The sequence below is a fragment of the Lucilia sericata genome, unplaced genomic scaffold (assembly GCF_015586225.1).
Source record: "Lucilia sericata isolate MDLA Ls3-8-SP2 unplaced genomic scaffold, ASM1558622v1 Contig000511F_arrow, whole genome shotgun sequence".
Taxonomy (NCBI): Eukaryota; Metazoa; Arthropoda; class Insecta; order Diptera; family Calliphoridae; genus Lucilia; species Lucilia sericata.
In genome coordinates, this window is record NW_023994524.1 from 123,489 (window position 1) to 150,999 (window position 27,511).

At 30.4% G+C, this 27,511-nt stretch overlaps 1 protein-coding gene across 1 annotated transcript; it reads right to left on the minus strand.

Moving 5' to 3' along the window:
- LOC119605701 (glucose dehydrogenase [FAD, quinone]) lies at window positions 1-26,580 on the minus strand. The gene is made up of 3 exons (XM_037958973.1): window positions 26,123-26,580; window positions 1,445-1,695; window positions 1-1,379 (listed from the first exon to the last, which is right to left on the minus strand). Exons 1-3 carry the CDS (start codon window positions 26,578-26,580, stop codon window positions 1-3), a joined length of 2,088 nt encoding a protein of 695 aa, XP_037814901.1.
- Between the last annotated feature and the right edge of the window lie 931 nt (window positions 26,581-27,511).

The window sequence follows — 27,511 nt, forward strand, 5'->3', positions numbered from 1 at the left end:
CTACGAAATGTCATCGAAATTATTTAAGCCTAAACTACTACTTGAGGTATCGGTAATATTGCAAATATCGGGTTTGTCATCAGCACTACGCCGCACGCGATATTGCGAAGAACCTAGCCAAAGTTCTTTAATCATATCGGCACCCTTTTCGGCAATCATTACCACGGGTGCGTGAATATTGCCATTGGTAATGGCGGGCATAATACTGGCATCTATGACTCTTAAGCCGGGAATGCCATACACTCTTAGTTGAGGATCTACCACGGCCCAGGGATCGGTGGGTGGACCCATTTTGGCAGTGCCCGACATGTGATAAATTGTCATGGTATACTGGCGTATAGCACAATTCCAATACTCATCGGTAAAGTGAGGTAAATGTCGACAATTTGGCAATTGCTTAGACCAAAAGCGTGCGCCAAATCTTTTCAAAGCTTGAGTTTCACCCATGGCTACAGCCGCTTTAACACCTTCTCTTAAGACATTAACATCATCAGGATGGGTTAGATAGTTGTGATAGAGCAGAGGATAACGTAGAGGGTTCTTGGAAGCCAGTTTTATAAAACCTTTACTCTTAGGTCTCAACATCATAGGGAATATACCGAAAACATCGCGATTACTAACTTCACTGTACATATCATTGTAGAATTCATCAGTTAAACCATGGGCCACCTTGACTTGAGAACCACCATCTGACATAACAGAAGCCGAAGTCATCATAAAACTCATATCAGGCCAATCATCACTAGCATTAGCATATTTGGTATTGATAAAGGCCACAGCCTCCAAACCTACACTAGAGGTTAAGGGCCCGTCCTCGGTTATAGCATAACGTAGGGCTGTATTAATATTAACCATTCTCTTCATTACTATGGATATGGGATAATCGATAAGAAAAGCTATGCCACCCACAGCAATATGATCCTGTAAATTTTGACCCACACCGGGCAAATGATGCACTAAAGGCAAACCGACTCTTTGTAGCTCATCTGCTGGTCCTATGCCCGATAACATCATAAGATGTGGAGAGCCTATAGCTCCTGCTGATAAAATAACTTCTCGAGTGGCGTAAACTGTTTGTAATTTGCCATTACGTATAAATTGCACACCCGTAGCTCTTTTGGTCTGAGGATGAGTCAAAACTTTGGTAACATGAGAAAATAAAGCTACATGAAGATTTTTCCTTAAACGTGCTGGTCTCAAGAAAGACTTAGCAGTAGAGCTGCGTGAACCACGTCTCATATTGAACTGATAGAAAGCAAAACCGGTCTGTTGTTCACCATTAACATCAACTATATCATAACCCATTTCTTCGCCAGCTTGTAAAAAGGCTGGTCCCAAGGGTGTATTATAGGGAGCATCTTGTACAGTCCATAAGCCACCTAAATAAAAGAAATTTTCAAGATTCATTAAAGGTTCTGAAAATATTTATAGCGTTAGTACATACCCGTGCCATGATATCTTTTATTTTTCGCCAAGTAGGGATTTCTTTGATCTTCCGATTTACGGAAGTAAGGCAAGACATCTTCATAACTCCAGCCTGGATTACCAAACGAGGCCCACTGATCGAAATCTCTTTTATTGCCTCTAATATATAACATAGTATTGAGCACAGAACTACCGCCAATAACCTTGCCTCTAGTCCAACAGCATCTTTTGTCTTTCATGGCTTGACAGGCGGTATTTTGAGGTTGTGTTCTGGAAGAAAAGAAAAAAATTTGTATGATGTATTGCCAATGAAGATGTGTTAGACGCTTATATATAAATTCTGGTCAGTCAGGACTATAGACTGATCTAAAGTCAAGACTATAGACTGATCTATAGTTAAGACTATAGACTGATCTATAGTCAAGACTGATTTTTAGTCAAGACTATAGACTGATCTATAGTTAAGACTATAGACTGATCTATAGTCAAGACTATAGACTGATCTATAGTTAAGACTATAGACTGATCTATAGTCAAGACTGATTTTTAGTCAAGACTATAGACTGATCTATATTTAAGACAATAGACTGATCTATAGTCAAGACTATAGACTGATCTATAGTTAAGACTATAGACTGATCTATAATAAAGACTATAGACTGATCTGTAGTCAAGACTATAGACTGATCTATAGTTAAGACTATAGACTGATCTATAATTAAGACTATAGACGGATCTATAGTTAAGACTATAGACTGACCTAAGTCATGACTAAAGACTTATGTTTAAGATTATATACTGATGTACTGTCAAGACTATATACTGATCTACAGGCAAGACTATATACTGATCTAAAGTCAAGACTATAGACTGATTTGTAGTTAAAACTATAGACTAATATATAGTCAAGACTATAGACTGATCTATAGTCAAGAAAATAGACTGATCTATAGTCAAGACTATAGACAGATCTTTAGTCAAGAATATAGACTGATCTATAGTCAAGACTATAGACTGATCTATAGTCAAGACTACAGACTGATCTATAGTCTAGACTGTAGACTGATCTATAGTCTAGACTCTAGACTTATCTATAGTCTATACTCTAGACTGATCTATAGTCCAGACTATAGACTGATCTATAGTCAAGACTATAAACTAATCTATAGTCAAGACTATAGACTAATCTATAGTCAAGACTATAGACTGATATATAGTCAATACTATAGATTGATCTATAGTTAATACTATAGACTGATCTATAGTCAATACTTTAGACTGATCTATAGTCAATACTATACACTTATCTATAGTCAAGACTATAGACTGATCTATAGTAAAGACTATGGACTGATCTGTAGTCAATACTATATAGACTGATCTATAGTTAAGACTATAGACTGATATATAGTCAAGACTATAGACTGATCTATATAGACTATTCTGTAGTCAAGACTATAGACTATTCTGTAGTCAAGACTGTAGACTATTCTATAGTCAAGACTATAGACTATTCTATAGTCAAGCCTTCGAACTGTACCACAGTCACGATTATAGACTGTTCTACAGTCAAGACTATAGACTGATCTACAGTCAAGACTATAGACTGATATATAGTCAAGACTTATTTATCTTATTTGTAGTTAAGACTATTTACTTATCTGTAGTCAGCACTATGGAGTAATCTATGTTAAAACTATGGATTGATTTACAGTCAAGGTTCTACTGATCTATAGTAAAGGCTCAAAGTCGATTATCTTAACTATAGTTCAATCTATTTCTAGCTTGTGGAACAAAACATTTCATAGAAACTACATTCTGCAGCAGCCTCTTTACCAAAATAGCGAATAAATTTCGTCTTCAGAAATGGTATAAGTTTTTTTTTTTCAAAATTCATTACACAAAAATCCTTAAAACGTTAATATTTGAATTAAAGCTAAATTTAAACTACAACCAAAGTACATTTGAAGTGGTTCTATGATTAATGACATGTTGCTAAATAATTTTTCAAAACATTACAACATTTAAGCAAAAACAAAACAAGTCTTAAATACAAAAACACTCAAAATTTTATGAAACAATTAATTCTCATTTAAAAGCATTTTTAAGAGTGAATCAAAGTTAACACAACAACATACTCGACTCAAATAGCAAAGTGCTCAATTTTAAAAATGTTGATAATTTGCAACGTGCAAAATATAAACATTTTACAACTTTTTATATTGTTGTTTTTTTCTTAATAATAAATTAAAAAAAAAAAAAAAACATGTGTTTACCACAAACAAGGCAATCAAGCGGAAAACAATATGACTTTTTAGGTAAAAACTCCTTTTACCAACTTACTTGCATTTAAACAGCATTCAATAATAATGGTTTTGAAAATTTATTAAAAAAATATAAAGCTAAAAACCGGTAAATTTTAGCAATAAGTAGGTCACTGGGTTTTTGTTTTTTTTTTTCCAATAAATTGAATTGGTTTATCTTTTTCTGTGTCAATCAAGGATTTTTTAAAGGTTTGCAACGGTTTCAGGAAATGTGCCACATTTGTGTCATGAGATATTTATTATTCGCTTTGGCTGATTTTTTTATTATATATTTTAAATGACTGACATTTAAAATTTATTAGTTTTAGTTATTTAGTTTCTTTTGTTTTGCTTTTCTTATAAATAATTGATTATGAACTATTTTCACTTGACTGAATTTTTTATAATGAGAAAATGCAATAAACAATGTAAACATTGTTAAAAATTCAACTCAAACATAATAATTATTTAACTGAGGTTTTGTAATAAATTAAAAAATATTCATGCTTTTTAATACAACAATGTTTTAGTTTAAAGTCTTGACTATACATATGTAGATCTGACTATAGTCTACAGTTTAGATCAGTCTGTTATATGGATTAAAGTTCAATAAATAGTCTTGACTTCAAATCAGCCTATAGGCTTGACTATTAATCAGTCTATAATTTTGACTATCTATCAGTCTACATTCTTGACTATCGGTAATTCTATAATCTTGACTATGGATCAGTATGTAGTCTTAACTGCAGATCACTCTATAATCTTGACTGTAGATCAGTCGCTATTCTTGACCTTAGATAGTGTATAGTTTTAACTCTAGATCAGTCTATAGTCTTTACAATAGATCAATATATAGTATTGACTATAGATTTGTCTATAGTCTTGACTATATATCAGTATGTAGTTTTGACTATTGATCAGTATATAGTCTTGACTATAGATCAGCCTATAGTCTTGATTATAGATCAGTCTACAGTCTTGACTGTAGATCAGTCTATAGTCTTGACTATAGATCAGTTCACAGTCTTGGGCAAAGATCAGTTTATAGTATTGACTATAGATCAGTCTATAATCTGGACTGTAGACCAGTCTATAGTCTGGACTATAGATCAGTCTATAATCTGGACTATAGATCATTCTACAATCTATAATCTGGACAATATATAGACTGTATAGATCGGTCTAAAATCTGGACTATAGCTCAGTTTACAGTCTTGGCTAAAGATCAGATCATTCTAAAGTATGGAGTATAGATTTTGACTATAGATCAGTCTATAGTCTTGACTATACATCAGTCTATAGTCTTGACTATGGATCAGTCTATAGTCTTGAGTATAGATCAGTCTATAGTCTAGAATATAGATTAGTTTATAGTCTTGATCATAGATCTGTCTATAAATCAGTCTATAGTCTTAACCATAGATCAGTCTAGAGTATTGACTATAGATCAGTCTATAGTATTGACTATAGATCAGTCTATAGTCTTGACTATAGATCAGTCTATAGTCTTGACTATAGATCAGTCTATAGTCTTGACTATAGATCAGTCTATAGTCTTGACTATAGATCAGTCTATAGTCTTGACTATAGATCAGTCTATAGTCTTGACTATAGATCAGTCTATAGTCTTGGCTATAGATCTGTCTATAGTATTGACTATAGATCAGTCTATAGTCTTGACTATAGATCAGTCTATAGTCTTGACTATAGATCAGTCTATAGTCTTGACTATAGATCAGTCTATAGTCTTGACTATAGATCAGTCTATAGTCTTGGCTATAGATCTGTCTATAGTCTTGATTATAGATCTGTCTATAGTCTCGACTATGGAGCAGTCTATAGTCTTGACTATAGATCAGTCTATAGTCTTGACTATAGATCAGTCTATAGTCTTGGCTATAGATCTGTCTATGTTCTTGACTATAGATCAGTCTAAAGTCTTGATTATAGATCAGTCTATAGTCTTGAGTATAGTTCAGTCTATAGCCCTGACTATAGATCAATTTATAGTCCAGACTATAGATCAGTATATAGTCTTGACTATAAATCAAGTTATAGTCCTAACTATAGGGCAGTGTCACACGTTCAATATATATCGTGATATTTGCTGTATTGTGATATGTATTGAACGTGTAGCATGTAATATTGAAGGATCGTGTTCCATATCACATAGGTCAGTCTGTGGTCTTGTCTATAGATCAGTCTATAGTCTTCAGTATTGATTAGTCTGTAGTCTTGAGTATAGTTCAGTCTATAGTCTTGACTGTAGATCTGTAATATTGACTATAGATAGTCTTCACTATAGATCATTTTGTAGCATAGTCTTTATAGGACTGTGGGTTATTATTTTGTTTGCTTTGTTTTTATTCCTTTAAACTAAACAAAAAAATATAAACAAATATTTTTAAACTTTTCGACTTTTTAAACCGGTTTTGGTATTGCCTAAGTCTACTTTGTTTTTGTTTACCATTTCATTCTTAATTTTTGTTTACATTTTCCAGCTGAAGTTTGACAACAAAACAAAACAAACCAAAAAAAAAAAATCACTCAATTCTCTTTTAAAACACTCACACTTTTATACTCTCACTCAATTTGTTGTTGGTTTGTTATTTCTAACAAGTTTCTTTCTTAAGTCTTTTGTTTTTATTCAAGTGTTATTTACTATTATTGATTGTTTTCTTTTAGTTATTGTTTGGTTTTTCTCTTTTTTTCGCCAATAATTTTCACAACATTGTTGCATCAATATGACTGTATGAGCATGTGCAAACTAGACAGACACACATTGATGTGGTATGTGAAAATTAGTTATTTGCACAGAACAACATAAATTGTAAGAAATTTTGTTATGCTTCAGTACCATGTTATTAATTTGTTGTGCTCGAGCACCTTCAAAATTAAATGAACATGTGCGCCCATCAAAAAAAAAAAAAAAAAATAAAACAAAAAAATTCCACACAAATTGAAAACAAGAAAATAGTTTCTGTTTCCCCCTCTCAAGTGTGGGCAATGACATGAAATATGAGCTAAATGCTTTTAAAAGTTTAGAGTAAATATTAGGGGAGAAAAACACACATGACAAATTTTAATTATTTTCTTAATTTAGAAAAAACAACACAAGGCAAGGTCAGTGCAGTAGTCGAAGATATTTAAATTTTATTTAATTTATGTTAATAAGTTTATGTTTGTTTACATATTTTAAAGATTTTTAGGTCATGTTATTAACATTCCCCCTTCTACAAAAAAGCCATAGAGGTTAACTTCTTCAAGAACCTTAATAACTGATAACTGCTTTACTTAATAGTTTAAACTTAAGCATTTTAACCTCTAAACAAAAAATGCAGCTTGACGTCTTTAATATTCAAATATATAGTTTTTTATTGGACAACTGCATTTTCTTCTTTTTAATCTTTACAAAAAACTTTTAAAAAATATGTGTGTGGTTTTATTTAAAATTCTTGTTTTGTTTGTTAAAATTTATCTGTTTAATTATACATAAAAAATTTCTTGTTTTTTTTTTATCTCAAACTCTATAATTTTAATAATAGTCGACAAATTTAGTCCATAAATTTCTTAGAATATAATTCTAAAAAAGAAAACTTTCTTCTTTATTATTTGTTTTATTATAAACAATTTTCTTTTCAACAGTATCCACCCATTTTCTGTGTGTGCATTCATTTGCATTTTAAAGAAATTATCATTATTTTCTATCACTGTATTTTATTTACGAATGAAATAATGCATTCATATTGATGAAATGCCGTTGCTTTTCATATCAATTTGTTTTCTTAACAATTAAATTCATATATTGATTTTAAATAACACAAAATGTGGCCAAGAAAGAAAAAAATGATCTTTGGACACGAAGGTGTAAAATGGCAGTGAAAGAAAAGGGTAAAATGAAATGATAAAACTTTTGTATGAAATTATAAACCAATATTCAGAAGCTAAGTGCCTTGGACGTTGTTTCTTGTAATTTTCCAAACTGTTTTTGTGAACGATCTAATATCTGGAATGACCAAGACATTTGTATCTACATTCATCAAAAGTCTGACAATGACAGTCACAATGACAAAGTCTCAATCTGTTCGTCCAATTTCATTCTCTTCTCGTTAGGGTCACCTCTTAGGCTGATGTCAGAGTGGGCGCTACAAACTCTTGCTTGTAGCGCCCACTCTGACATCAGCCTTAGAATTTTTGTGATCCTATTCATGATTCCATTATTCTAAGAGACCGTAGGGGATTCTGTTTTGAATTAAGCTTGGCGGAAGTTAGTTGAATAACTCTAACTAAATTTGGAACAAAAATCTCATTTAGACCTACAAATTAAAAAGTTAAGCTTCTATTAAATCCCTGATCGGTGTATATTCTACATCAAGACTTTTCCGAGAATGCCGTGCGTCTCTAAATGAGATGTTGAAACATTCAACAATTACCCTGGTTTGGGTCAAAGAACACGGGGATACAACCGACAACAATAGGGAAAGACGATGGCTATATAGCTCGGCTATATAGACCAGTTCTGTAGTGCCCTATATATCGGCCATTAAGAAGCATATATCCGATAAAAGTTATAGTTTAGCTCAAGACCGATGGTCTCATGAGCATCCCCCGGGGCATGTTTCTATAATAAAATGTCCCATAATGATGTATTGCAATCCCGTGGTAAAGAGGTGCTATCAGTGCCTCTAGTCTGCCGGGACTATAAACTGGTGATGTCACTTCACTCCTCGTCTAGTCCTTGGTATGATTTGACATGGGGTCTAACCAGAGAACTACATAATCTGGTACTACGTGTGGCCAGTTGCTCGCAGAACTATGTCCTGACTGGTCAGTTGGTTGAGGTTCCTTCTGGATCAACGTAGTGGCTGTGGTTTAAACCCAAATTCGCTGGGAGGGTAAGTTGCGGTTAAAGGACTGATGTAGGGTAAATTCAATATTTCGGGATAAGTTCGGTGCTGTTGCCGAAACAACAGATACCCCACAGAGGAGTGACTGTGGGACTAAGCGTTGGAAATGAGTTTGTGTTAATTGTTTATGGTACGGGACGAATGTGGGGTATGCGAGCCTCACCCACCCGTTTACCTAGAATAAGTGTATCGTATGTTTTTCTCTTATGAATGTGTCGAATGAATGCGTGTGCTGGATTGAATGACGATGGATGAAAGGTATAATATACAAATTATACCATTGAATTTTCCTTCCTTTCCCAGATATGTTCGGAGTAAACACTGTTCATATCAGAATTACCACAGTGTGCCACTGTGGGTAAAAACAAAGTCTCGGCTTCTTTGATGGATTCGTATTTTTGTCTATCGGTTACGTCTCTAGGTGCTGTTGCCGAATGAACAGAGGCCATCCCATCTGCGTAATTGTAAACGGAAGTAATGTTTTACTCACGTATTCAGCAACGTGCTTGTACATGGACCGGCTTAGCCATGAAAAACTGCCACCTGATTTCTTCATTGAAGATTGAAGCTCACCCAGTGGTTGGAAAAGACCACCGTGAGATAGGCCAACACGGCAGGTACTCACGTAAAGCACTTCGGCTTTCGGTCTCATGAACATACTTGCTCGTTCACTAGATCGATGTGGCCTTGTATGGATCCACATAAAACACCCTATCTAGCAGGTCCCAGTAGATTGCATTTGAGCGCTCTTTTATCAGTTATAACTGGTCATTGTAGGTTTGAAAACAATGCAAGACGCATGAGGAGGAAAGAATTACTCATCTTCTCTGTAACTGCCCGACCCTAGAAACGATCCGTTATCAAACTTTTGATCGTGATAGTTTTCTGATCTATCTTATCTCTCAAACGTTCAACTGGAACGTATATTCGCATTTCTAAATTTGTCAAAATGGATGCGAACTTGAACTTAGTCTCACACGTTGATCTTTCTGTTGCTCATTATTTTATTAAAGAGACTATATACACATCTTTGCGCTTCTAATTTATTCTCTTTACCTTTCTTTCTCTTAAACCATTTCCATAATCTTTCTCTTCCACCTTTCCTTAAGACAATACAAAGGGACCTATAGGACCCTAGTCTCACACGTTGATCTTTCTGTTGCTCATTACTTAAATAATGAGACTATATACACATCTTTGCCCTTCTAATTTATTCTCTTTCCTTCGGACAATACAAAGTTACCTATAGGATCCAGGTAAAGCTTGACTCCTGGCAGTAAGCAGTCTGTGAAACCTAACCTAACATAGTTGAATAATTCCCTTGTATCCCTTGTCTTCTTCGGTCATGAGAGTTTCCTTGACTTTTTTAAATCTCTTTGAAGAAGTTGGCGGACTAAGAATAGATTTATAGCATGTTTATCAATTACGAAAGAACATATAGCTCAAATTCGACAAAGTTCAATTCTTCCACGTCGACAAGTTTTGTTCAAATAAGTTTCGTCAACTTCTTTCAAAGTCATATATAATTTTCAAACAAGTTTTTTAAACGACGGATCTCTCACATACAATATTAGCGAAGCCAATAGTTCGATCGTGAGATAGAACTACAGCTGTACACGTATACACTTGAAAGTATGGTGAAGGATTGTAAATGGTCTATGAGAGTGTTGCAATATATCGGGTAATAAGGTTGTGGACGAAATGGTTTTGGGATTTGCCTTAACCAGAAGTGACAGGCTAAAAAATCTCTGATGTGAAATTCTTATATTAAGACTGATCTTCGAAAGGTTTAAAGACATTACCAACCAATCTTGCAATTTTAGACTTATGTCGAAAGCTCGACATAAATGGAGCTTAAACTCTATTAAAATAAGGTTGGAGCAATCTCAGAATCTTGGTAAATTATAAAAGTTATAATTTAGCCTTTAAATAGGTCATTAATACACTAGAGTTTTGTAGAGAAAGATTGAGACTTAAATGGTTTTGAAGTAGATCCCACGTATATTTAATACAGACGCAAAATGACAAGTGATTGTTTGTGAAATTATCGTTCCTATTAAACATTATAGTTTCGAAATAGATTTTAAGATTGTAACGTTTTCATTCGACTTATTTTTCGAATTGATATAACAATTTTTATATTTACATCTATATAAAATATAGATGTAAATATTTTAAAACACGTTAAAACTATAGTTAGTAGTTATAAATTTTTACTGTGAAAATTATACAAGGTTTTATAAACATGGTCGAATTTTAAGGACTTATGTATATAAAGACACATATTAATATTTTTATTAGCAGTTAATTTCTTGAAGAGGTTAAAAGAGGTCGTGTATTAGATAATACATATTTTATCTATTATGTACACGAGTACTTAATATATCATGTACTTAGTGGACAAACAGTTAATATTTTAACTATGTAGTCAATTGTCAAATTTTTATTAAACACTTAAAAAGTATATTATAAATGTTATCTTTTAAATAGTTTATATTTTTAAGAGTTTACTATAATTTGTATTTTTAAAATATTAAAAATATATCTTACAACTTTTCGTCTTAATTTATACTTTTTTACTAAAGAAAATGTACACATTTTTGCTAACATGTTCAAAAGTTTGAAAAAATTTAAAAAAAAATATTAAAATTTTTTATGACAACTAACTCTTTTTCATCATATCTTGAGGTCGTCTTTTACTTATAAAAAGAAAAAAATACTTCAACTATTTTTTATTTAATTTATAAATTTTTTATATTTTAAATACGTAAGTTTTAGTGAGGATGTCAAAAAAGGTTAAATTTTAAAAAATTATTTAAAAAGTTTGTATGAAATATTTTTTATGAATTGTTGCTAATTTTAATACTTTATTGCATTACCTTTCAAATAATTGGAAAGCATTTTAAACATTTTTGTATTAAATTAAAAATTATAACTGTTGATAAAAGTTAAAATTCTGAAAAGATTTGAAAAAAGGTAAGTTTTGTAAGCAGACAATACAAATATTTTGTGGTCAAACATGTGGACCTACTAGATAAGGAGTTTTGAATGTTTTTCGTATATCTAGGGGTATAAAGGAACCACATACTGCACAGACCGATAAATTTTTAATCCGACCAAAGTATACTTCTCTAACTACTAACTAACTAACTAACTAACTACTAACTAACTAACTAACTAACTAACTAACTAACTAACTAACTAACTAACTAACTAACTAACTAACTAACTAACTAACTAACTAACTAACTAACTAACTAACTAACTACTAACTAACTAACTAACTACTAACTAACTAACTAACTAACTACTACTAACTAACTAACTAACTAACTAACTAACTAACTAACTAACTAACTAACCTAACTAACTAACTAACTAACTAACTAACTAACTAACTAACTAACTAACTACTAACTAACTAACTAACTAACTAACTAACTAACTAACTAACTAACTAACTAACTAACTAACTAACTAACTAACTAAACTAACTAACTAACTAACTAACTAACTAACTAACTAACTAACTAACTAACTAACTAACTAACTAACTAACTAACTACTAACTAACTAACTAACTAACTAACTAACTAACTAACTAACTAACTAACTAACTAACTAACTAACTAACTAACTAACTACTAACTAACTAACTAACTAACTAACTAACTAACTAACTAACTAACTAACTAACTAACTAACTAACTAACTAACTACTAACTAACTAACTAACTACTAACTAACTAACTAACTAACTAACTAACTAACTAACTACTAACTAACTAACTAACTAACTAACTAACTAACTAACTAACTAACTAACTAACTAACTAACTAACTAACTAACTAACTAACTAACTAACTAACTAACTAACTAACTAACTAACTAACTAACTAACTAACTAACTAACTAACTAACTAACTAACTAACTAACTAACTAACTAACTAACTAACTAACTAACTAACTAACTAACTAACTAACTAACTAACTAACTAACTAACTAACTAACTAACTAACTAACTAACTAACTAACTAACTAACTAACTAACTAACTAACTAACTAACTAACTACTAACTAACTAACTAACTAACTAACTAACTAACTAACTAACTAACTAACTAACTAACTAACTAACTAACTAACTAACTAACTAACTAACTAACTAACTAACTAACTAACTAACTAACTAACTAACTAACTAACTAACTAACTAACTAACTAACTAACTAACTAACTAACTAACTAACTAACTAACTAACTAACTAACTAACTAACTAACTAACTAACTAACTAACTACTAACTAACTAACTAACTAACTAACTAACTAACTAACTAACTAACTAACTAACTAACTAACTAACTAACTAACTAACTAACTAACTAACTAACTAACTAACTAACTAACTAACTAACTAACTAACTAACTAACTAACTAACTAACTAACTAACTAACTAACTAACTACTAACTAACTAACTAACTAACTAACTAACTAACTAACTAACTAACTAACTAACTAACTAACTAACTAACTAACTAACTAACTAACTACTAACTAACTAACTAACTAACTAACTAACTAACTAACTAACTAACTAACTACTAACTAACTACTAACTAACTAACTAACTACTAACTAACTAACTAACTAACTAACTAACTAACTAACTAACTAACTAACTAACTAACTAACTAACTAACTAACTAACTAACTAACTAACTAACTAACTAACTAACTAACTAACTAACTAACTAACTAACTAACTAACTAACTAACTAACTAACTACTAACTAACTAACTAACTACTAACTAACTAACTAACTAACTAACTAACTAACTAACTAACTAACTAACTAACTAACTAACTAACTAACTAACTAACTAACTAACTAACTAACTAACTAACTAACTAACTACTAACTAACTAACTAACTAACTAACTAACTAACTAACTAACTAACTAACTAACTAACTAACTAACTAACTAACTAACTAACTAACTAACTAACTAACTAACTAACTAACTAACTAACTAACTAACTAACTAACTAACTAACTAACTAACTAACTAACTAACTAACTAACTAACTAACTAACTAACTAACTAACTAACTAACTAACTAACTAACTAACTAACTAACTAACTAACTAACTAACTAACTAACTAACTAACTAACTAACTAACTAACTAACTAACTAACTAACTAACTAACTAACTAACTAACTAACTAACTAACTAACTAACTAACTAACTAACTAACTAACTACTAACTAACTAACTAACTAACTAACTAACTAACTAACTAACTAACTAACTAACTAACTAACTAACTAACTAACTAACTAACTAACTAACTAACTAACTAACTAACTAACTAACTAACTAACTAACTAACTAACTAACTAACTAACTAACTAACTAACTAACTACTAACTAACTAACTAACTAACTAACTAACTAACTAACTAACTAACTAACTAACTAACTAACTAACTAACTAACTAACTAACTAACTAACTAACTAACTAACTAACTAACTAACTAACTAACTAACTAACTAACTAACTAACTAACTAACTAACTAACTAACTAACTAACTAACTAACTAACTAACTAACTAACTAACTAACTAACTAACTAACTAACTAACTAACTAACTAACTAACTAACTAACTAACTAACTAACTAACTAACTAACTAACTAACTAACTAACTAACTAACTAACTAACTAACTACTAACTAACTAACTAACTAACTAACTAACTAACTAACTACTAACTAACTAACTAACTAACTAACTAACTAACTAACTAACTAACTAACTAACTAACTAACTAACTAACTAACTAACTAACTAACTAACTAACTAACTAACTAACTAACTAACTAACTAACTAACTAACTAACTAACTAACTACTAACTAACTAACTAACTAACTAACTAACTAACTAACTAACTAACTAACTAACTAACTAACTAACTAACTAACTAACTAACTAACTAACTAACTACAACTAACTAACTAACTAACTAACTAACTAACTAACTAACTACTAACTAACTAACTAACTAACTAACTAACTACTAACTAACTAACTAACTAACTAACTAACTAACTAACTAACTAACTAACTAACTAACTAACTAACTAACTAACTAACTAACTAACTAACTAACTAACTAACTAACTAACTAACTAACTAACTACTAACTAACTAACTAACTAACTAACTAACTAACTAACTAACTAACTAACTAACTAACTAACTAACTAACTAACTAACTAACTAACTAACTAACTAACTAACTAACTAACTAACTAACTACTAACTAACTAACTAACTAACTAACTAACTAACTAACTAACTAATAACTAACTAACTAACTAACTAACTAACTAACTAACTAACTAACTAACTAACTAACACTAACTACTACTAACTAACTAACTAACTAACTAACTAACTAACTAACTAACTAACTAAACTAACTAACTAACGAACTAACTAACTAACTAACTAACTAACTACTAATAACTAACTCTAACTAACTAACTACTAACTAACGAACTAACTACTACTACTAACTACTAACTACTAACTAACTAACTAACTAACTAACTAACTAACTAACTAACTACTAACTAACTAACTAACTAACTAACAACTAACTAACTAACTAACTAACAACTACTAACTAACTACTAACTAACTACTAACTACTACTAACTAACTAGCTAACCAACTAACTAACTAAGTTTTAATAAGAAGGAACTTTTTGGTACTTTTTTGTGAAATTCAGCACAAAAGGTCCTGATCGTATTAGAATTTATAAGAAGTGTGTTTTTTCGAATAGTAATTTTTGAGTTTTCTATAATTTGGAACCTAAAATTCATAAAATTAAACAACCGTCCTGATCCAGAGTCCTAAGTTGTTGGTACCTTTTCGTTTATCAAAAGATAATTTTAAAATTTTCCGCAAAATATAACATGCAGAATACTGAGTGCTTGACAATCTATAAGTGAGAACTTTTTTGGTACTTATTCGTTCTTCACATGGTACTTTTGGAATTTTCGATTATTTTGAATTTGGCAACATTAATCTAAACATACGGAGTGCTGAGTAAGGACAAGCTTTTTCGTTCTTTAAATAGTACTTTCTGGACTTTCTATGTCTTTAGATGCATTAGGAATTTTAAAAAAGGAGCTTTTAGAACTTTTTGTTATGCAAATGGTACTTTTAGAATTTTTTATAAAAAAAAGAGAAGATAATTTATAAGAGTTTTCTTATTCCAAATTTGCAATTTTTTACCCATAGCGGATGTTAAATATTTTAAATAAATTTATTTTAATTCTTTCCTCAAGTTTACGAGTACACAAACAAATTTAATTTTCATACTATTAAATAATTTACAACTTTGCAAACGAGTATAATTTAAAACCAACTTCAAACATTTAACAGACACTTTGGCGCCTTAATAACCTTCATTAAAAAAACAAACTATTAAAAATTCTTAAAACAATATTTGGCATAGAACAGGTGTAAATAAAATGTTAATTAACTAAAAACTAAAAAAATAATAAAAAAATTTATTCTACAAAACAAGTTGTAAACTAAAATCACTGTCAAGGTTTTGCAAATAGTTATAAAAACAAACAAAATGTTGTTACACACAATTAACTTTAGGTTGAATGGAAAAATTAAATGATATTTAAACCAAATAATTATACAAAAATTTATAAAAAAAAAACATTAAATAAATTAATTTGAATTTTGAAGGAAATAATAATTTGGTTAAACAAAAGTTGAGGGTGTAAAATTGATTTATTTAAGGTGAATCATAGTACTGAACACACGCTTGCCTCCCTTTTAAACAAAAGACTTAAGAAACAAACTTATTTAACACACGACTTAAAGCATTTGGCCCAAGTGATAAATGACTCAGTTTTTATTGTTAAAGCTGTCATCAAAAATACCACAAATTCCTACTTAAACAGAAGTACAATCACATTTTCAACTTCTTTAACTAATTGTTTAACAATCAATCATTTGTAAAATTAAACAAAAAACCAACTTCCAAAAATCTAAAAAAAATCTGTCTTTCCAGTTCAATTGTCTTTAAGATCAAAACTATTGTCAAGGCTGTTAAAACATTGTATTTTAAACAAAATTTTTGTTAAATATTACAAAATGGCCTTCAGTGCGTTAACGTACTTCTATACATATGAGTATTTTATTTTTAAATTATTTGAATTTTATCTATTACTTTTCAACATTAAGCAACTCAAAGTCTAACATTGTTATGCCGATACATACATACTTCTACAGAGTTACAGTTAACACTCCATTAAGTCATTTCATTGACACCTAAATTTGTTGCTGAAAGCGAAAGTTCTTTTATTTACTTATCGCTTATATCGCTTATTTTGTTGGTAAATAAATGCGAAATGTGTCAAAACATTAAAACAACTTTGGAGAATTAAAGAGAAGCAATTTGTTGGGGCCGAGAAATATGTTTATAAATAAGAGATTAAATAGACAGTGTTTTAAATATATCAATCAAAAGACGTTAAAACCAATTGAAGGCGGACATGTCTTGAGCGATTATAACAATAGATGACAATAGGACCTTATTTTAGATTACATGATTGTAATCAAAATATATCACGACTATAGTCAGGACCACAAACTGGACTGCATTTCGAGTATAATCAAGTCTTTAGTCTGGACTGAAGTCAGAACTATAGTCAGAAATCTTGTCACGACTGTAGTCACAAATATAGACATGGATATAGTTAGGACTATAGTCACGAATATAGTCAGGACTTTAGTCAGGACCACAGTCAAAACTACTGTTACGACTATACACAGGACTAAAATCTGAACTACAGTTTCAACTAAAATCTTTACTATTTTCTGGACTAAAAGCTGACTACTGTGTAGCCTATAGTCTGGACTATAGTGTAGACTATAGTCTATACTATAGTGTAGACTTTCGCATTGTTTATAGTGTAGACTAAAGTCTGCACTATAGTGTAGACTAGTCTGTACTATAGTCTGAACTATAGTCTGTACTATAGTCTGAACTATACTCTGTACTATAGTCTGAACTATAGTCTGTACTATAGCCTGAACTATAGTCTGTACTATAGCCAGGACTATAGTCTGTACTATAGTCTGTACTATAGTCTGTACTATAGTCTGTACTATAGTCTGTACTATAGTCTGTACTATAGTCTGTACTATAGTCTGTACTATAGTCTGAACTATGGTCTGTACTATAGTCTGTACTACAGTCTGTACCATAGTCTGTACTATAGTCTGTACTATAGTCTGTACTATAATCTGTACTATAGTCTGTACTATAGTCTGTACTATAGTCTGTACTATAGTCTGCACTATAGTCTAGACTATAGTCTAGACTATAGTTTATACTATAGTCTGGACTATAGTCTATCCTATAGTCTGGACTCTAGTCTATACTATAGTCTAGACTATAGCCTATAATATAGTCTGGACTATAGTCTATACTATAATCTGAACTATAGTCTATACTATAGTTTGGACTATGGTATATACTGTAGTCTATACTATAGTCTGGACTATGGTCTATACTATAGTCTGGACTATAGTCTATACTATAGTTTGGACTGTAGTCTATACTATAGTATTGACTTTAGTCTAGACTATAGTATATATTGTAGTCTGGACTATAGTCTATCTATACTATATTCTGGACTAGTCTATACTAAAGTGTGGACTGTAGTCTATACTATAGCCTGGACTATAGTCTATACTATTGCCTGGACTATAGTTTATACTATAGTCTGGACTATAGTTTATACTATAGTCTGGACTATAGTTTATACTATAGTCTGGACTATAGTTTATACTATAATCTGGACTATATTGTATACTATAGTTTGAACTACAGTCTATATTATTGTCTGGAATATAGTCTAAAAATTGTAGACTATATTCTGGACTATATCGTAGATTATAGTCTGGACTATAGATTATACTATAGTCTGGACTATAATGTATACTATAGTCTTGACTATAGTGTATACTATACTTTAGTCTGTTATTCACTTATAATTATTATAAAAAAAGTGTTGTTTATTACAAAAGTCCAAATTACTGTGTTGCTGCACTTTAAACCTGATATTGATAAACAGCTGTTTAGAGCTCCACTACAACTCATCCATTTAAAACAAAACTCAAAAGCAACAACATATTTTTGAGTTACACTCAAAGAGATTTTAACAAAATAAAGTTTTGCAAAAACAAAACTGTAAAGGTTTGTTAGCAGTTTTTTACGTTAAGAAAATTGCATAATAAAAAATAAATATATATTTTTATATGGATATTGAGTGACTCATATGAATGGAGTTGGTAGCAAGACAACTTTTTGTTTGCACATTTTTCTACTAAAACGTAAACTAAATAAAGTCTAGACAACAAAAAATGTAAGAAGTTACTTCATAGCTAAACAAAAATGCTATAAATATTTAAGAATTAAACAAATGAATGATGGTGTTGGCAAAAAATTATAGAAGAGCTACAACATTTTAATTAACCCTATTTAAGCGGCAAAAAAATGTAAGGCGGTAGTGTTGATAAAAACATTTAGCAGGTTTTAAAAAAATTCCAAGTAATTTATAATATTTTATGTTAAAAAAAAAAATATTGCAGCATCATCTTCCTAAACTATAGTTATCAACATTTTTTTTCTTGTATACTAAACGAAAAAAATCACATAAATTAAAGAAGAAAAAAACCCTGAAGGCCGTTTGTAACTTAAGTTTTGTTACTTACATGAAGTCTGTCTATCGGTCTGGCTGTATGAATGAATAATTGTAGTTCACATACATTGATGGAATTTATAGCAAGAAAAAAAACAAAATTATGAAACTACATGACTTTGTTAGTATTATTTATGTTTTTTAAATGTATGATTCCTTGACCACTTTAATAAAATAAAAATAATTTAAATATGTCATTTAATTTAAAACAAGTTGAAAAGTCAAATGACAATGAACCAACAGACAGCACACAAATTTAAAAAAAATATACTTAAGAAAACAAATTTAATGGTGTAGAACAAATTCGACTCAAAGCTAAATAATGATGAAATAATAAGTAATATTGTTGAAAACAAAAGACTTATAACACGAACTTTATTGTACAAGATATTATTTTTAGTTTTCATTTAATTGTAAACAATTTTCATTTGATAGATTAAATTGGTATAAAAACTCCACTTCTAAAGCAAATTATAGTTTAATTTTAACTTTTTATATTCCAAACACCTTATAAATTAAGCTTTAACTAATAGCTACAAAAAATGCGGAAAAGTTTTGTACTAATTTTTGGGGAAAAAACCCCATAAAACTTAAATATCATTTAATTGCCTTAAAAACTACAATATGTTTTCAAAAAAAACCTTAAAATTAATGTAATTTTAATTTGCCTGGTCTTCTAAATAACAATCTTTTAGTAATTCTAGTTTACTTCTTAATTACAATTTTATGGATCTTTATGCTGTTTCAAATAAAACAAATTATATATGTAACTCTAGGCTTTCTCCTTGTAAAGAAAATAAAGTAAAAACATGCTTATTTGTTAATACAATTTCTAATCATAAAATTGTTTTCATATCAACAGGTTTGTGTCTTAAGTCTTTTGTTTATTTTTTCTCCATGGAAAGTGTGCTAGAATTATATTGTCATCATTAAGCTTTTGTTGAACATCATGTACAGCTGTCACATGTAGCATGAGATGTTTTATTTATTACTCATGTTTAGGCAGTAATTTTGAAGTTATTGCTCAGAATGTAATATGTTGAAGTCTGCTCGAAGAGGAAATACAATAGATTTAATTAGGTTGAACTTGTTAATGTCATTAAGATAACTTAATTGTTAGGAAATTAAAACAACAAATTAAGGAAATTTCCCAAAAGAAAATTATTTCTTAGCAACTTTCGGAGCAACTTTTCCATAAATAATTGGCCAACAACTTTTCCTATAGAAAGATTCTTAACAACTTGTAAATATTGCTCTTCCTTAGACCTTTTTCTATGTAGACTTGATCAACTTTTCTATAGAAAATTGCTCAGATTCTAAGCAACTTTACATATAGGAAATTGATCAGATTTTAAGGAACTTTTCATATAGAAAATTTATCAGATTCGAAACATCTTTTCTATAGAAAATTGCTCAAATTCTGAGAAACTATTGCCATAGAAAATTGCTCATACTCTTAATTACTTTTCCTGTAGAAAATTGCTCGGATTCTGAGCAACATTTTCTATAGAAAATTATCAAGATTATAAGCAACTTTTCCTATAAAAAAAACTGCTTAGGTACTGAGCAACTTTTACTGGAGAAAACTGCTCAAATGCTGAACATTCCTATAGAAAATTACTCAGAATCTAACTAATTCTCCCGTAAAATATTTCTCAGATTCTGAGCAACTTTTACTATAAAATATTGCTCAGATCTTAAGCAACTTTTCTTATAGAAAATATTTCAGATTCTAAATTAATTTTGCTATAGAAAATTGCTCAGATTCTTAGCAACTTTTCTTAGCTCATATTCTGAGAAACTTTTACTGTAGAATATTGCTCAGTTTCTAAGTAACTTTTCTTATAGAAAATAGCTCAAATTCTTAGTAATTTCCCTATAGAATATTGCTCACATTCTAAGCAACATTCTTATAGAAAATAGCTCAAGTTTAAGCAACTTTTTTATAGAAACAACTTATTCTAAGCAACTTTTCCTTTAGAAAATTACTTCCGTTCTGAGCAACTTTTCTTATAGAAAATAGCTCAAATTATGAAAAACATTTCCTATAGAAAATTCTGAACAACTTTTACTATAGAATATTGCTGAGTTTCTAAGGAACTTTTCTTATAGAAAATAGCTCAACTATTGAGCAATGTTTCATATAGAAAAAAAACTCATATTTGAGCAACTTTTCTTATAAAAATAGCTCAGATTCTAAGTAGTTTCCCTATAGAAAATTTATCACATTCTAAGCAACTTTCTTATAGAAAATAGCTCATAGTCTGAGCAACTATTCTTATAGAAAAAGTTATATTCTAAGCAACTTTTTTTTTAGAAAATTACTTCGATTCTGAGCATCTTTTCTTATAGAAAATTGCTCAAATTATGAAAAACATTTCCTATAGAAAACAGCTCAGATTCTAAACAACTTTTCATGTTGAAAATTGTTCAGATTCTGAACGACATTTCTTATAGAATACTACCAAATTTTGAGCAACTTTTAATTAGTAGGATTGCTCGGATTCTGAGCAACATATCGTAAAGGAAATTATTCAGACTCTTAGCACCGTTCTTATGGAAACTTGCTAAGATTCTGAGCAATTATTTCTATACAAAATTGAACACATTCTGAGCAAGTTTTCTTATAGAAAATAGTTCAGATTTTGTGCAACTTTTGCTATAGAAAAATTGAGCAAAGTTCTAAGCAACTTTAGCCATAGAAAATTGCTCGGATTCCTAGCAACTTTTCTTGTTGAAAATGGCTTAGATTCTGAACAACATTTCTTATAGAATACAAACAAATTTTGAGCAACTTTTCCTTAGTAGGATTCTGAGCAACATTTCCTAAAAGAAATTGTTCATACTCTTAGCAACGTTCTTATGGCAACTTGCTCAGATTCTGAGCAATTATTTCTATACAAAAGTGAACACATTCTGAGCAAGTTTTCTCATAGAAAATAGTTCAGATTTTGTGCAAATTTTGCTATAGAAAAATTGCCCAAGTTCTAAGCAACTTTACCCATAGAAAATTGCTCGGATTCCTGGCAACTTTCCTTATAGAAAATTGATCAGATTTTGAGCAACTTTTCTTTTAGAAAATATTTTAGATTCCGAGCAACTTTTCCTATAGAAAATTTCTCATAATGTGAACAACTTTTTTCTGTAGAAAATGGCTATGAATAGGAACAACTTTTCCTATAGAAAATTGCTCAGAATATGAGTAACTTTTCTTATTGAAAATTGCTCAGAATCTTAGCAACTCTTGCTATAGACAATTGCTTTGAATCTGATAATCTTTTGATGCTTCAGATTCTGTGCAACTTTTAATATAGAAAATTGCTAAGATTCTGAGCAACTTTTCTTAATAAGATTGTCCACATTTTGAGCAACTTTTCCTATTAAAAGTTTGCCATTGTCTTTCTCTGTATCTGTATTAGTTTGTATTTAAAATCATCATAGATTTTAGTTTAATAACCATCTGTCACTTTAAATTTAAATGATTAATTATAGGTCCATTTAACTGTTATTTATTTCTTTTCAAAACATCACATAAGTTGATTTAATCAAATCGTTTGTATTAGCAGAAAAAACTGGAAACTTATATTAACCTAATAGTTTTAACACGTGGAATTATAACAAAATAAACATTAATTTAAGAGACTACAAGTTAACAAACAAATTATTAGATAACTTAAAAAAAATTTAATTAAATTTTGCTGCTGATTCACAAACGCAAAAAAAATAAACAAAAAAATAGGGTTTGTGTTTCAAGTCTTTCGTTTTTATTTTTTTTTTTTTTTGCACAACCAACCAATAGGTGTAAACATTGTACTAGGTTAGTGATGGCAAAAATATGTATTGATGTCGCTGATGTTTATTTTGTTATTTGTTTTATTAAAATCAAAAACTAACGTAATAAATATGCAAATTAATTTCATTTCTTTTTATTGAGTTTTGGCAAATTTTTAAATAAATTTCAAAAAACTTCAAGTCCAATAGCGTTTAGCGTTAGTTTAACTGATGAAATGATTTCAAAATATTAAACAATATTTTGCTTGAAATTCACACCATTATAATTCAAAGAAATATTTTGATGTTAATCATAAAAGAAAATTATTTATGAGACTAAATCATTGATAAAGTTTTATTGATTTTTACTTGAGAAAAAATGCAAATATTGTGAAATAATTTATTACAAAGTTTGGGTTGGTCAAGTGCTGTTTGTTTTGAGTGGCTGTTTTAATGTTATTTTTTTTAGAAAATATTTTTATTTTTTCATATTTTCCTTAGAAAATTGCTCAAATTCGGAGAAATTTTTCAATAGAAAATAGCAAATAGAAAATTTTAAGCAACTATTGTCATAGCAAAAAGTTTAGATTCTGAGCAACTTTTACTCAGATTCTGAGCAACTTTTCCCATAGGAAATTGCTCAGATTCTGAGCAACTTTTCTTATAGAAAGCAACGTTTCCTACAGGAAATGCTCAGATTCTGAGCCTCTTTTCCCATTGGAAATAGCTTTGTGCAACTGTTCTCATAGAAAATTATTCAGATTCCGAGCAAGTTTTCCTTTGAATGTTGTTCAGATACTGAGCAACTTTTGCTATAGACAATTTCTTAGATTCTGAGTAACTTTTCCTACAAAAAATTGCTCAGACTCAAGGTAGCTTTTCCTATAGAAAATTGCTCAGACTTAGCTCAGCTTTTCCTATAGAAAATAGCTCAGACTTTAAGCAGCTTTTCCTACAAAAAATTGCTCAGATTCAAGGCAACTTTTCCTATAGAAAATTGCTCAGACTCAGCTCAACTTTTCCTATAGAAAATAGCTCAGACTTGAGTAGCTTTTCCTACAAAAAATTGCTCAGACTCAAGGCAACTTTTCCTATAGAAAATTGCTCAGACTCAGCTCAACTTTTCCTATAGAAAATAGCTCAGACTTTGAGCAGCTTTTCCTACAAAAAATTGCTCAGACTCAAGGCAGCTTTTCCTAGAAAATTGCTCAGGTTCCTTGCAACATTTCCTATAGAAAATGGTTCAGATTCAGAAAATTGGGCAGACTCTGAGCAATATTTCCTATAGAAAATTGCTCAGACTGAGGGTAACTTTTCCTACAAAAAATTGCTCAGACTCAAGGCAACTTTTCCTATAGAAAATTGCTCAGACTCAAGGCAACTTTTCCTATAGAAAATTGCACAGACTCAGGGTAACTTTTCCTAAAAAAAATTGTTCAGAATATGAGCAGATTTTTCTATAGAATATTGCTCAGACTCAGGGCAACTTTTCCTACAAAATTGCTCAGACTCTGAGCAACTTTTTCTACAGAAAATTGTTTAGATTCTGAGCAACTTTTCCTATAGAAAATAGCTCAGACTTTGAGCAACTTTTTCTATAGAAAATTGCTCAGACTCTGAGCAACTTTTCCTATAAAAAATTGCTCAGACTCTGAGCAACTTTTCCCATACAAAGTTGGTCAATCTCTGAGCAGATTTTCCTATAGAAAATTGCTCAGACTCAGGGCAACTTTTCCTACAAAATTGCTCAGACTCTGAGCAACTTTTTCTACAGAAAATTGTTTAGATTCTGAGCAACTTTTCCTATAGAAAATAGCTCAGACTTTGAGCAACTTTTTCTATAAAAAATTGCTCAGACTCAGGGCAACTTTTCCTATAAAAATTGCTCAGACTCTAAGTAACTTTTCCCATAGAAAATTGGTCAACCTCTGACCAAGTTTTCCTATAGAAAACTGCACAGACTCTGAGCATCTTTTCCCATAAAATGATGGTCAATCTCTGAGCAGCTTTTCCTACAGAAAATTGCTCAGACTCAGGGCAACTTTTCCTATAAAAAATTGCTCACACTCTGAGCAACATTTTCTACAAAAAATTGAACAGACTCTGAGCAACTTTTTCTAAATACTCTGAGCAACTTTTCTCATAGAAAATTGATCAATCTTTGAGCACTTTTCCCATAGAAAGTTGGTCAACCTCTGAGCAACCCTTCCTATAGAAAATTGCTCAGACTCTGAGCAACTTTTCCCATAGAAAGTTTGTCAATCTCTGAGGAGCTTTTCCTATAAAAAATTGGTCAGACTCTGAGCAGCTTTTCCTATAAAAAATTGCTCAGACTCTGAGAAAATTGTTCGGATTCTGAACAACTTCTCCCATATAAAATAGCTCAGAATCTGAGCAACTTTTCCCATTGAAAATAGCTCGGATAGTTGAGAAACTTTTTCTATGGAAAGTGGCTCAGATTCTAAGCAACTTTTCATATAGAAAAAAATATACATAAAATAGCTCAGAATTTGAGCAACTTTTCCCATGGAAAATAGCTCGGATAGTTGAGAAACTTTTTCTATGGAAAGTGGCTCAGATTCTGAGCAACTTTTCCTATTGAAAACTAAGAGGGTTTATGGCCAACATTTCATTTGTTACAAACGGATTGATATGTATTTTGGATTGTGGATAAAAAAAACCTGCATTGGGAGTGTAGTTAATGTAATAGGTTTTTATAAATCTCTTTGATCAAAACGATCGGCCTTAACATGTGTTGGGTGTGGAAATAATGTCGCAAATTTATATATGACTACACTGTCGCAAATAAAAACAATTTTGCCAAAACTGCAGTGATCAAGTTTACGTCACTTTATCAGTTTCAAGTTTTTTTTTTTTCTTCATCGCCCCTTCCCTTACTCACCTATACTTCCAATCCATTTTACTTTTATGTAAATACAGTGACAATAAAGGAACATCTGATATCTCCGTTTCATGACCACCAGCCTCTAACAGTAATACCTTCCAATGCGGCACTTCAGATAGACGTGAGGCTAATACAGTGCCCGCTGAACCACCACCAATGATAATAAAATCATAGGCGCGCTCTATTTCTTGTACATTAAAGGGACGATTTTCAGGATCAAATAAATCATAATTATAATAGGCTATAGCAGCTATTAGGAAGGGTATAATGGTGAGTTTGCCTACACCTATTATAGTGGTAGCCACCTTAATGGCTGCCGCTATGGCAAGTCCCAATTTTGAGGCTCCTATGGCAGCTATGCCAGCAGTAGCAGCAGCTGTGGAAGCCGAGCTGGCTTTGAAAAGCAGGCCGCCTACCGAGGCGGCTGCAGCGCCTAAGGCGGGAACAACTACCATTTTATGTTAGTAGATATTTTGAATTTTATTTTCTATAATTTCCTTTTAAAAAATACTTTTATTTTTAGATTTTAAAAAACTTTTAATTTCTTTTTTTATGCAAAATATTTTCACTTTTTTCTTGCTTTATTTGCCTTGAATTTTTTTCTCTTTTAATATGTTATTATTTTGATTGAAATCAATCACATTGCATTTTAGATTTTTTCACGTATTTTATATTATTGCTTTTTATATATTTTTTTCCTTATTTCTTTTATTTCTTCAATTACAACTTTCGTTTAAATAAATTTCATTGTGTTAAAGAGCAAGCAGCGCACTTTACTCAAGTAGTTAATAATTTTTCAAAAACCAATTGTTTAACGGTCCCGCTTAAAAGGCATGCGCAACGTCTAACCGTTTCGTTTAAATGTTTATCGTTAACTGAGCTTTGTCTTTTAGCACTTGTCTCAAAACCGAATTTTAACTCAATTTAAAAGACCAACTTGTAAAAATGAAAACAAACTGCAGAAACTCTATGAGGCATAAGAAACCAACTCAAAATATTGTCAAAAATCCACTAGTTGTTGTTGTTGTGTTTAAATTGAAACACACTCCACAAATATGAGCCTACAAACGCTAGCACTTGTGAGCATGATGAGTGTGGTTTATTTGTTTGTACTCATGCCTGGTTGCAAGTGCTGGAGTATTTGTTAGATCCGTATATAATTCGAAATGTATTATTGCTTTTCATATCGAAATTTTGTTGGAAATTTTACACTGTTTCCAAAGTCAGTTGAAAATTTTTTCTTACAATGTTGTTTATTGTAAAAGGTAGTCATTAATCGATTACTCAAACATATTTGATGTCATAGGCTCATCGACAAGTCGGAAATAAAGTTTATTTTGTATCTTTCCCAAATGTAAAAATTTGTATTAATCGTTTCAAATTATT

Bases quoted from the DNA above. Each gene is read 5' to 3' on its own strand.
- LOC119605701 (XM_037958973.1), bottom strand. From the start codon at position 26,580: ATGGTAGTTGTTCCCGCCTTAGGCGCTGCAGCCGCCTCGGTAGGCGGC. The intron at 1,696-26,122 runs GTGAGTAAGGGA...CTTTTCTTCCAG, and splicing joins AAAATGGATTGGAAGTATAG to AACACAACCTCAAAATACCG. The intron at 1,380-1,444 runs GTATGTACTAAC...TCTTTTATTTAG, and splicing joins TAAAAGATATCATGGCACGG to GTGGCTTATGGACTGTACAA.